The 12,135-nt window shown below is 45.6% G+C and overlaps 1 protein-coding gene across 5 annotated transcripts in view; it reads right to left on the bottom strand.

Moving 5' to 3' along the window:
• The window catches only part of mdn1 (midasin AAA ATPase 1), a 126,999-nt gene that overhangs the window by 87,777 nt on the left and 27,087 nt on the right, over positions 1–12,135 (bottom strand). For all 5 annotated transcript variants that reach the window (XR_009785337.1, XM_061753188.1, XM_061753185.1 and 2 more), the window contains exons 19-24: positions 10,058–10,154; positions 9,861–9,974; positions 8,819–8,966; positions 6,322–6,429; positions 5,987–6,138; positions 1,762–1,940 (exon numbers count right to left, since the gene is read on the bottom strand). Coding sequence is in view for 4 of the 5 variants with exons in the window: in XM_061753188.1 (XP_061609172.1) it covers positions 1,762–1,940; positions 5,987–6,138; positions 6,322–6,429; positions 8,819–8,966; positions 9,861–9,974; positions 10,058–10,154 (798 nt within the window). In the remaining variant the exon portion in view is untranslated. The remainder of the gene's footprint in view (positions 1–1,761; positions 1,941–5,986; positions 6,139–6,321; positions 6,430–8,818; positions 8,967–9,860; positions 9,975–10,057; positions 10,155–12,135) is intronic.

Genomic DNA, 12,135 nt, shown 5'->3' with positions numbered 1-12,135 from the left:
GGCCAATTTCACTCGTCTTCTCTGGCCATAAAATAAAATGTTGTCTTCAAAAGAGTGCCGTTTCTCCTTGAGGTGCAGGAATACAGCTCAGTCTCGGCCTGAAGAGTTAGCCCGTCTATGTTGAGACATACACCTGTTCGGTCTTTGCCTGGGTTCCCGAATACAGTATATACACAATATTGCCTTCCTCACTGCACTAGGAAGCAGAAACGTGGCGAGCGCGGAGGTATCCGAGCTAGGCTAGCAATATTGCATTCCTCACTGAGGGAGGTTAGGGAAGAGTGTAGCGAGACAGCACAGGATGGTAGTGTTGAAGATGACTGGTGGTGGTGAGGAAGATTACGAAGAAAAAGGCAGAGCAGAGAACCATGTGGTGGGAAGCTGAGAAAGAAAGTGTCGTGAAGCTTTTCAAGAAGAAGTGACCCAGGCTCTCGGTGGGAAAGAAGAGCAGAAGACCGGACCACAACAGACAAGATGATGAGAGCGAGAGAGTACTTGGTGTGTGTTTTATGGAAGGAAAGGGGAGGAGGAGACTTGCTGGTGGAACCTTAAAGTGCAGGAATGGACACAAGAGTTTAGCTGAGAAGTCAGACAGCGGGAGGACCGAGAAGCGGCGACAAGAAAACACAGACGCGATGTACTGCAGAAGGTAGAGGTCCCGAAGACAAGACAAAAGGGATGTAATATGTATATGTATGACAGTAAAGGAGAGAAAGATCAATACAGGTCGGCCAGACAGAGGGACAAAGACGGGAAGAGTATACAGGAGGTTAGGATGAACAAGGATAGAGTTGGAAATGGTTTGACTTGTGCCGGTAGTGTGCTGGCAGGCAGTAGGTCCTGATGACATACCTGTGGAGGTATGAAAGCATCTGGGAGAGGTGGTTGTGGAGTTTTTGACCAAGTTGTTCATCAGAATGCGAGAGGGTGAAAACATGCCGCAGGAATGGAGGAAAAGCTAGAAAACGTCCTTCTTGAGGACTATTAAGAATCATAGCAACATTTTTACCGTAATTGATAACATTAATTCACATTGAATATAGTTTACCATTTCAACCGCTTTTATACTCCCATCTCATGAAAAGCGTTACTCATGTGAAACAAAGCCCGGGGTATACCCCCTCAAGTCTTCACTTGTGTAAGCGAATTGCGTAATGTCTCCAAAGACGAACGAAGAACACAAAAACAGAGACGACAGAGAGCACATAACTGAGCCGACCACCATCTTGTCTTTTTCAACATGCAGCTCTCAGTCAGTCAAGCGGAGCGCTCATCACACAACAACATTCATAGATTTTGGAACTCGGTGCCCACGTAAGGCGCCCCGTCCATTTTGGAGGAAAATGTAAGACTTTTAAGTGCGCCTTATCCTCGTGAAAATACGGTCCATGTTTTTTTTCACCAACTTTAATGGAATACAGTTACCTTTTTTTGTATTCTGATGACCTAATCCCAGTTACATGTATTCCGTTACTTCCCAAATCTGGTTGTGACAAACTAAAAGCTGCACTTATTGCTTTTATTGTGCTTCGGAAGTGAGCCGATACCCTGCTGGGAATGTTAAAAACAGGGTTTATCAAGTGGTCACAGGTAGAAAAGCAAACCGTCGATCGGTGGCTATTTTTTTTATCAAGCTGGGAAAACATTTTGTATACTTATGGTAGGTCTCTTTTTTTTTTTCCCAGATGCTATCTGTCATTGTCACTTCAACTGATTACATAGAGACCTTTCCATGAACATAAATCTGAAGACCGCTCTTACCCTCTGCGAAGACCAGTTTGCCCTTGTCGTTCGAGGAGTAGCATCCTATGTACTCCTGGATGTCTGTGTGCTCGTGGTTATTGATTCTAACACACTGGTTCCCGGTCGCTGTAGCCAGCCAGTGGATTAGACTAGTCTTCCCAACAGAAGTTTCCCCCTGGATCAGCACCGGATGAGTTCTGTGATGGATGAAGCATAAGTGAGAGACTAGAATTTGTGTCATCTGAGCATGGACTAATGTCAATTTAGAACACCCAAACTATTTGTTTCCAATCAGCAAGTCATTATTTGTGGTTACACTGACAAAAGTTGTGAAGGGAGGTTGAGAATTAACAGTTTTTAGCCCACTTAGTTGGTGTACAAAACCCATGGTGTAGAATTTACAATTCCTTTAAAGGCTCGAGCTAGTCACAGCGGAGATTATAGATATGCACTTGTGTTCAGAACAACGGTTTTGTGTGAGGTAACCACAGAATCTTTGGATCTTTTATTTACAGGGCCGTGAAATAGTATTGGCCCCCTACTCACATTCTTCTATTTTGGAGGTTTCCCAGCTTTAATGTTTAAAACCTTCATTTTGTTTTTTAAGCCATTCATAAATTGACTCGCTGGTGTGTTTTGGATCGTGATCCTGCTGCAGAACCCAAAGTGCGCTTCAACTTGAGGTCACAAACTGATGGTTAAATATTCTCCGGGGTTTTCTGTTGAAGAGCAGAATTGACGGTTCCAATCACAGCTAGTTATCCAGATCATCACACTACCGCCACCACCACCATCACTGTTCTGACATTTCTTGGGATCGTGTCATTTTGTTGCAGCTTTTTAAGTAAGATCTTTTGTCTGACTTGATTTTGTTGGGGCCGATTCTGTTGAAGTGATTTCTTGATTGAACAGGTCTGGAGGTAACCAAGCTTGTGTGTCATCAGTGAAAATTGTGATGACCTCAAATTAATTTGTTATGATTACATTTTGCGGCATGGCGGCTGACTGGTTAGCACATCTGCCTCTCAAATGTGGAGTTGTTCTTCTTTTAGTTTGTGCAGTTAACTGCTGATTAAAGTCATGGGCACTGAATAGTTTTAGTTTGAAATGAACAAATATTTTGTCAAATCTACTGTCACACGGCTTTTTTTTCTTTTTCTTTTCAAATGTTTGAGATGGCGCCTTGAAGTAGGCGTCTGTCTTCAAGAGCTCTGCGGCTTGGTTGTTTTTGGTTTTTTTCCCATTTTATGTGATTTTATGTGCGTTTGTCCCTCATGTGGACCCGTGGTGGACAGCGGGACATTCATTAGAGGAGAATGTCGGTGCGTGCGCCCTTCCAGTAGCAGGCTTGCACCGTTTCTGAGTAGCGCTGTTAGACTGTCGCCGCTTATTGCTTTTGCTCTTTTGCTCTTGCAACTGCAGCGGAAGTTTTGGAGCTGGTGGACTGGAAGGCCGGTGGGCGGAGCTGCGCGAGGAGAGTCGGCAAAATGGCCCAGAGGGGTTGAGGAGTGATCCGTGATCTGGATGGGACTGGAAATGGAGACCATTTTTTTCTGTATGTATGTTACTCAAAAATGGACGCTACAGTTGCTTTGAACTTTGCTTTTGGCGAACAGGAGTGACATCTTGCACGCTGTGATCACAACATCTACGATCAACTGGAAAAGGGAGATTCCAGACCTCTTTTATCTGTAACCACTTAATAGAACAAAAAGCATGGCTATTATCTCTTTGTTTTATGGAGGGTTTTTTTGTATTTTTGCCTCTTGCAAATGTAATTTTGGCCCTCTCTATGTTCCACATATATTGAGGACTGACAAACATATGACAACAAAAAAATAATATCAAAGTAGTTTGATGGCCCCCTCCTGGAAGCCGTCACCTTATCGTGGTGGAGGGGTTTGTGTGTCCCAATGATCTTAGGAGCTAAGTTGTCTGGGGCTTCACGCCCCTGGTAGGGGCACCCATGACAAACAGGTCCAAGGTGAGGGACCAGACAAAGCAAAGCTAAAAGACTTCCATGATGAAAAATATAAGTGGATAGAGGTTTCCCTTGCCCGGACGCAGGCCACCGGGGCCGCCCTCTGGAGCCGGGCCGAGAGGTGGGGCTCGAAGGCGAGCGCCTGGTGGCCGGGCCTGCACCCATGGGGCCCGGCTGGGCACAGCCCAAAAGGGTAACGTGGGTCCCCCTTCCCATGGGCTCACCACCTGTGGGAGGGGCCATATGGGTCGGGTCCAGTGCGAGCTGGGCGGTGGCCGAAGGCAGGGACCTTGGCGATCCGATCCCCGACTACAGAAGCTGGCTCTAAGGACGTGGAATGTCACCTCTCTGGCAGAGAAGGAGCCCGAGCTGGTGTGTGAGGTCGAGAAGTTCAGACTAGATATAGTCGGACTCACCTCCACACACTGCTTGGGCTGTTCTGTCCCTGTACGACCGGAGTCAAGAGTTTGGTCCGCATATCTGGCAGTAAGTCGGACTCGTTCCCGGTGAGGGTTGGACTCCGGCCAAGGCCGCCCTTTGTCACCGATTCTGTTCATAACTTTTATGGACAGAATTTCTAGGCGCAGCCGAGGCGTAGAGGGGGTCCGGTTTGGTGGCCTCAGTATGGCGTCTCTGCTTTTTGCAGAGCATGTGGTTCTGTTGGCTTCCTCAATCCGTGACCTCCAACTCTCACTGGAGCAGTTCGCAGCCGAGTGTGAAGCGGCTGGGATGAGAATCAGCATCTCCAAATCTGAGACTGTGGTCCTCAGTCAGAAAAAGGTGGCGTGCCCTCTCCAAGTCGGGGATGAGATCCTGCCCCAAGTGGAGGAGTTCAAGTATCTCGGGGTCTTGTTCACGAGTGAGGGAAGAATGGAACGGGAGATCGACAGGCGGATCGGCGCAGCATCTGAAGTGATGCGGACTTTGCATCGGTCCGTTGTGGTAAAGCAGGAGCTAAGCCGAAAGGCGAAGCTCTCGATTTACCAGTCGATCTACGTTCCTACCCTCACCGATGGATGGTCGTGACCAAAAGAACAATATCCCGGATACAAGCGACCGAAATGAGTTTCCTCCGCAGGGTGTCCGGGCTCTCCCTTAGAGATAGGGTGAGAAGCTAGGTCATCCGCGAGGATCTCAGAGTAGAGCTAATGCCCTCCACATCGAGTGGATCCAGATGAGGTGGCTGGGGCATCTGATTCGGATACCTCCCGGACGCCTCCCTGGTGAGGTGTTCCGGGCATGTCCCACCGGGAGGAGACCGCGGGGACGACCCAGGACATGCTGGAGAGACTACATCCTTAGGGTGGCCTGGGAACGCCTCGGGATCCCCCCGGAAGAGATGGATGAAGTGGCTGGGGAGAGGGAAGTCTGGGCGCCCCTACTAAAGCTACTGCCCCCGTGACCCGACCTCGGATAAGTGGTAGAAAATGGATGGATGGATGGATGGATGATGGACTCCAATCAACCTTTTAGGGCCGTCACTATTGAATCTTTTTAGACTCAATTATCTCTTCCATCAAGTTACTGCAATGCCTTACAGCCCCCACCCAATTTCCATTTAACTGCATTGGCACCGAGTGTATGGTATAAATGCATTGTGCAGAATGTGAGTTGAAGTGAATGAATGGAACTACAGTGGAACCTTGATAGAACAGACTAATAGGGGCGGCGGGGGGGGGGGGGGCTTAGAGTGCACATTCCAACAGCGCTCAGAGTTTCCGAACGGTGCCGAGTGTAGCCGAGAGCACTCGAAGGATATTTTCAAACACACCGTAGATACGCCAGCATGCAGTACCAGCCGGCGGCTATAACAGTCATACCTACTACGTCGCGCCCATGTTGGGAAGGTCATGACGTTGCGTGCCTCTGCAAGCAATGTCCGTGTGGGAAACCTAGACGGTGGCGCGTGCAAATATGGTTCCGGGAGAGTTTCGAAACAAACATTGTAGGTCAACCAATCCTTGTGGTCAGTTTAACCGAGTTACTCGATCTTTTATTCCCGGTCCGATAAGCTTTAGAATCATCTTGAGCGTAAGCAGCACTTGAGCTCAATTTTCAGCTTCATGACAAACACTTACGTTATTACTTACTTTCATGTCTTTAATACGCTTGCAAAAATCTCACAAACTTCAACATTGTCATTATGGGGTGTTGTGTGTAAATCTTTCGTGGACAAAAAAAGGAATTTCATATATTTTGGAATGAGGCTGTAACATAAAATGGTGAAAAAGTGAAGCGCTCCTATGGATGCGCTGTACCTACCCCGCAGATACCACTCTAGCAAGGTCTCGTAGGTTGAGTTTGACCGAGGCTGTGAGAATGTAGCTGGGATCCAGAGTTGGCTCCAACTCTCCCTGAGACACCCAGTAGCCCTCAACCGCCAAACAAGGTTGGCCTAAGGGAGCAGCAATAGGCTGAAAGGGAGGGGGGGGGGGGGGTGATGATCATGAAATATCAACAATTATCGATTAAAACACACACACACAGTTCTCTGTAAATGAGTAAGAAGGAAAAATGTAAGTCAGTCCTTCTGTAATAAAGTCCTCACTTATCTTGACAGTGTTTGGGTACCAAAACAACTTTTTAGGACCTCTTACTTGATTGAGACATTTGGTGTTTCCTTTCAGGACGTGCTGACAAACCAGTTTCTGGACCATGGGATGAGACATCCTGTCGAGCTGAGTTAGAAAGCTCAGGCAGAAACCCTGCAAACATGAAGTCAAGGCTTCTTTATACTCGCGCTGACGCCACTGCGGCTATCCCGAATGCTGTTTGCCTTTATACTCGAGCGCAACCCCGTTTTGAAAATGCACTGCTGTTCTCCTCCCAGTCAGGGGTGTCACTACAGCTGGTATTGGCTAGGACAACACAGGGTGGAGTTTCCGCTGAACTTTTTGGCCATTGCCGGTAGCCGTTTTTACTTTCCTTTCCAGAAAAAGGAACAAAGGAACAACAATGGCGGCCGCGGACCAGTGTCTGCTAGAACAAATGGACATAGATCACCGGATGATACCTTTAATTATGCTGCAAAATTGTTAAATATATTGTAGAAGTTATCATTGATTTGCTTAGCTTGCATTAGTATTATGGACGATTTGGAGACAGGGAGATGCCTCGCCTTCGAGAAGATGGTATGTACAAGCCCAATTTCAATGAAGTTGGGACGTTGTGTTAAACAAAAAGCGAATACAATGATTTGCAAAACATGTTCAACCTATATTCAGCATATTTTGCGCACCGTAAGGCGCAGTCTCAGTTACGGGGTCTGTTACTGTACACAAGGCGCACCGTATTATTCGGCGCATGCTAAAACAAGGGAACGGAAGCAAAACAGTGTGTTTGGTTGAACTTTGTTCCGACTACGCATTTGAAAATACACTCCCATTATTTTTGGACCGATCTTTTGCCACAAATCCATCGAAGTCCTCGTCTTCTGTATCTGTAATTGAACAGCTGGGCAATTTTGCCACCAAACACGCCGCGTTCCCTCTCGCCATTGTCGGAGTCGGTCTCGTTGCCGGGCGGCTGTTCGCCAATGATGCCGGCTTTCGCGAAAGCTCGGACAACAGTCGAAGCGGATATCCGTTCACATAGGGTGGCGCTGCCTCCCGGTCTTGGTAAAGGTGTGTTCGCCGTCTCTCATCCACGGCTCCCACGCCACTCGCAACTTCACTTCGAACGCCCCGTTTACACCGATGTCCAGCCGTTGGAGTACTTTTGTTAATCCTCCCGGAATGATGGCAAGCTCCGAATTCATTTGCTTCGCTCGGTTTTTCACAGTAGCGGTGATATGGGCGCGCGTGGAGTCTCCTGCTTCCTCCACCTCCTTGATTTTGAATTCTCTCGGGGCTGCTCTATTCCCATTTACAACCGCGTAACTGAGAGCCTGCACTTTGAATTGTGCCTGGTAAGCACGTCTCTTCGCCGATGCCATTTTCGGGGATCCTTAGTCAAACAAATGTTGTTTAGCAGCATACCGATAGTACAGTATACCTACCGGAGGCAAGCGTACGTACTGTACGTAGCTTTACGTAATGTTCTCGAATTGCTTTATCGCTGCCAGCGTACGTAGTGTACGTATTACGTCCCTATGTCGGCGGGAAATGCTCCGAGTCAATCGAGCCAAAATCGCACAACAACATTTTTACAGATTTTGGAAGGCACACCGGGTAAAAAGGCGCACCGTCGATTTTGGAGAAACTGAAAGGCTTTTAAGTGCGCCTTATAGTGCGGAAAATACGGTAATTGAATACACTACAAAGAAACGATATTTAATGTTGAAACTGATCAACTTTATTGTTTTTAGCAAATAATCATTAACTATGAATTTTATGGCTGCAACACGGTCCAAAATAGCTGCGGCGGGTGGCAAAAAAGACGGAGAAAGTTGAGGAATGCTCATCAAACACCTTCCCACAGGTGAACAGGTGGGTGCCTGCGTTGACCCCGCGGGGACTGTTGAACAGCTGAAGCTGTACATCGAGCAAGAATGGGAAAGAATTCCACCTACGAAGCTTCAACAATTCGTGTCCTCAGTTCCCAAACGTTTACTGTTGTTAATGTTGTTCAAAGAAAAGAAAAGGTGACGTAACACAGCGGTAAACATGAGCCTGCCCCAGCTTTTTTGGCAACGTGTTGCAGCCATCAAATTCCAAGTTCGTGATTATTTGCTCAAAACAATCAAGTTGATCAGTTTGAACATGAAATAGCTTGTCTTTGTAGTGTATTCAACGAAATATAGGTGGAACATGATTTGCAAATCATTGTATTCTGTTTTTATGGATGTTTGACACAACGTCCCAACTTCAGTGGAATCGGGATTGCAGAACCAAGGGGAACGCCGAGTACGTCATCACAGCATGTGACTAAAACCAAGCAATCACGAGAGATCATCTCCGCGGCATTCTCCAATTTTTGACGCGTGCACTTCAAGTGACCGAGAGGGGCCGCGCGGCTCAATGCATCGCTCACGGGTGTATGAAGAGGCCTTATGTAGACTATCCTCGCCAATTTCATACCCGTGCGAGAGATGGTTGGCACAAAAATAAGTAAAAGCACATTTGAAGCCTGCAAATGACATTTCTGGCTTCTTACCTCGTAAAGTGAGCGCTGCACAACTCTGCAGGGGTTTGCTGCCACATACTTCAGCGCCCTACATAGTGTGCGCAGGCTGTAGTGGGGTCTGTTGCCTGTCCCATCCACAAGGTGTGAGGTGGCCTCCTTTCTTACTGCCAGGTAAAATCTATAGATAAATATGTACAAGTGCATTAATACAATGATTTTCATGATTATTCTATCATTGCACCAAGTTCGAGGCAGAGTAAAAATCCTGTTTATTACTATACCATTTAGACTTTGCAGTCAAATGCTTTATTTTCAGTTGTTCATGAACAAATGTTAACTCTAGCAGAGAAATACTGTCCAAGAATTCTCAGGTGCCTGTATTGCTAACTTTCGATTCTATTCATCAACAAACTGCTGTCCGCCCATTGTGTCCATTCCTCCTCGCAGATCCTCTCCAGTTCCGTCAGGTTGGATGGCCAACGTTGGTGCTGCCCACCAACGTTGGCCATCCATCCCCAAATCCAGGTGTGACAATGTTGTCGCATCATTCCCAAAAAGACTCCTGGCTGTATGAGCTCAAAAGGGGGCTTCTACTAAATCCTGAGCGAAGGGTCTGAATACTTATGGCTGTGTGATAGTTCCGTTTTTCTTTTTTAATAAGTCCGGAAAAATGTCAACAATTCAGTTTTTTTTTTGTGTGCGTGTACCTGGCTGATGTATTTCAAGGAAATCAATGATGAGAAGTATACCTTGCTGTCAATGCCCGCAATTTGCCGTTGATGCTGGCATTGCTGACCATTTTTTACATTTTTACATTTTTTAGGATTCAAGATGTATTACGTTTATGTTGTGTCAAAACTTGAACAATCAAATGTTTCTGCTTTTCAGTCATTGTGCCCCTGTGCTTGGAGCCCTTCACTGACAACACACCAGAATTTCCTTCGGTATCATTATCTATCAAACCTAACTGATACCAAGAGAAAAACTTTTGTCTCTATGTAAAAGGTATGAAGTTTGAGGTCTTAAAGGGCGCATGATACACGTCACTCGACTCTTGAGGAAACGTCCTGACCTTATGATTCCGTCGATCACGCTCCTGGGAAGATTCAGGTTTTTGAGGTAGTCTGAAACCAATATTCGCAAGTCACCCTCATTGTCCAGCTCCTCTACATACAGCTCAGTAAACCTGCAACGATAAAATGTTTAAGCAGACTGCAAGTAAGTCTTCGTATTCTTTTTGGTCATGACGTATGTCCGCGACCATATTACCTGTTCCTGAGGCCAAGAGGCAGGTTTCTTTTACCCACATCAGTAGCTGGGTTCATGCAAGCAAATAGTCTGAAGTCTGGGTGTCGAACGAGGGCAGCTAGAGCAAAAAATAAATACAGAAAAGATGACAATTGTAAATTCTACATTTAACCGTAGTAATATTTGCTTCAGTGCCAGTCTTTGAGCAGTTCAAAGTCTAAACACATGCTACAAACCTCTCACACACATTTGTAACCGGTCCTTTCTAACTGGTATTCTCCCAATTAAAAATTTCAAATATCTAAAGTAATATCCATCTCCAAAAACGGTACAAAATGTCGATTCACTGACTCCAGACCAATATCACCACATCGACAGTTCTCAAAAATTCGCACACAGACTTGACAAACTCATAGACAAACACAATCTTTAAAGTGAAAACCAAGATGGCGTCAGAGCAAAAAGCTCCACCTTGATGGCAGCCATGGCGTTGGTGGAGGGAATATCCACAAATGTTGATCGTAGAGAATACACTATTGGTGTTCTTATAGACTTAATATCATGAAAACATTCAACACTATTGATCACAGTATACTCATGAAAAAAGAGAGATGCGTGTTTCAGTTGTTGGAGTTGGGAGTTCAAAATAACCTGTGTTTTTGAAGATTGAAAACAATGACTTGTCGGCTGTGGTTTTTTTTCCCCTGATGGTTTGGAAGCCGGTAGTTCAATTAGATATGTTGGCATTTGAGCTCCGTCTTACAGTTGAATTAAAAATGACTTGGATGACAGATTGCAATATGTGCAATTTAATAACGAACACTCAAATAAATTAAAGATCACTTATGGGGTCCCCCAAGGATCTGTACTGCACCCCAAGTTATTTATACTATACATTAATGACATCTGCAATATCTCCATAATCCTCAAACGTGTCCGATTTGGCGATGACACCACTCTATACAGTTCAGGGAAAAAACGAACAGCTTCTGATTTCTGTGGAAAATGAATCAAATATTTTTTTTAAAACTGGTTTGACAAACAAATCATCAAATAAAGTGTATCCATTTTGGCACGAGACAGATAGATAGAAAGTAGAACCAGGAAAGAGGAAAATATTTTCACACCACTGTATAAATCCATCCATTTTCTGAGCCGCTTCTCCCTGAACTGGTTGCCAGCCAATCGCAGGGCACATACAAACAACCATTCGCACCTACGGGCAATTTAGAATAGTCAATTAACCTACCATGCATGTTTTTGGGATGTGGGAAGAAACCGGGATGCCCGGAGAAAATCCACACAGGCACGGGGAGAACATGCAAACTCTGGGGTTCAATCACCTCTGTATAAATGGTAAATAAAAACAAGGATCTCTGAATAAATAAGAATTTTTGTAAGGATAAGGATTAAATAACTAAGAGAATGGTGAATCAGTGAGCAATGCTAGCTTGAATACAGGTGGTTGAATATTCCAATTTCAGTTCAGTCGGTAGAGCGGGTCGTCCAGTGACCCAAGGGTAGCTGGTTCGAATCCCGGCTCCGACTGTCTCATGTGGAAGTGTCCTTGGGCAAGACACTGAACCCTAATTTGCTCACAGTGGGCCTGGCCAATTGGTGTATGAATGTGAGGCTTTATAAAGCGCTTTGGGCACTGTGGAGATAAAGCGCGATATAAGTCCAGTCCATTTACTTATGTCACCTTACATATACTATAATGTACTATATATGATTAGCTTCCTACTTCCCTGCTATTATACAATTCGGGTACAGTATGTACTCAGAATTAGGGGAAGGACCTGATAATTGAGTAGCGGTAGCGGTGTTAAAAGCAGCTCTGTTACTAGTTTAACTAGGTTTCTCAGCAGCGTGTACATAGAATTACGTCCGTTAAGTTAAGCTAATTTTGTGACAGCGACAGTGTCTACAGAAGCTACATTCCCCCAGGGAGTTCTGAACCTTAAATGCATCGTCTCTGTTAGACTTCACATGCCTGTACTGTATGCCCTACCAAGACGGTCAAGAAAAAGATGCCCAAAAGGTTTCTGATAACGCAACAGAGCCGGCTGGAAAGCATGCAGCTGGAGTCAAAAGCAGAA

Source organism: Phyllopteryx taeniolatus, chromosome 18 (assembly GCF_024500385.1).
Source record: "Phyllopteryx taeniolatus isolate TA_2022b chromosome 18, UOR_Ptae_1.2, whole genome shotgun sequence".
Taxonomy (NCBI): domain Eukaryota; kingdom Metazoa; phylum Chordata; class Actinopteri; order Syngnathiformes; family Syngnathidae; genus Phyllopteryx; species Phyllopteryx taeniolatus.
Note: the sequence above shows the minus strand (reverse complement) of the source record. Positions and strands in the feature narration are given on the sequence as shown.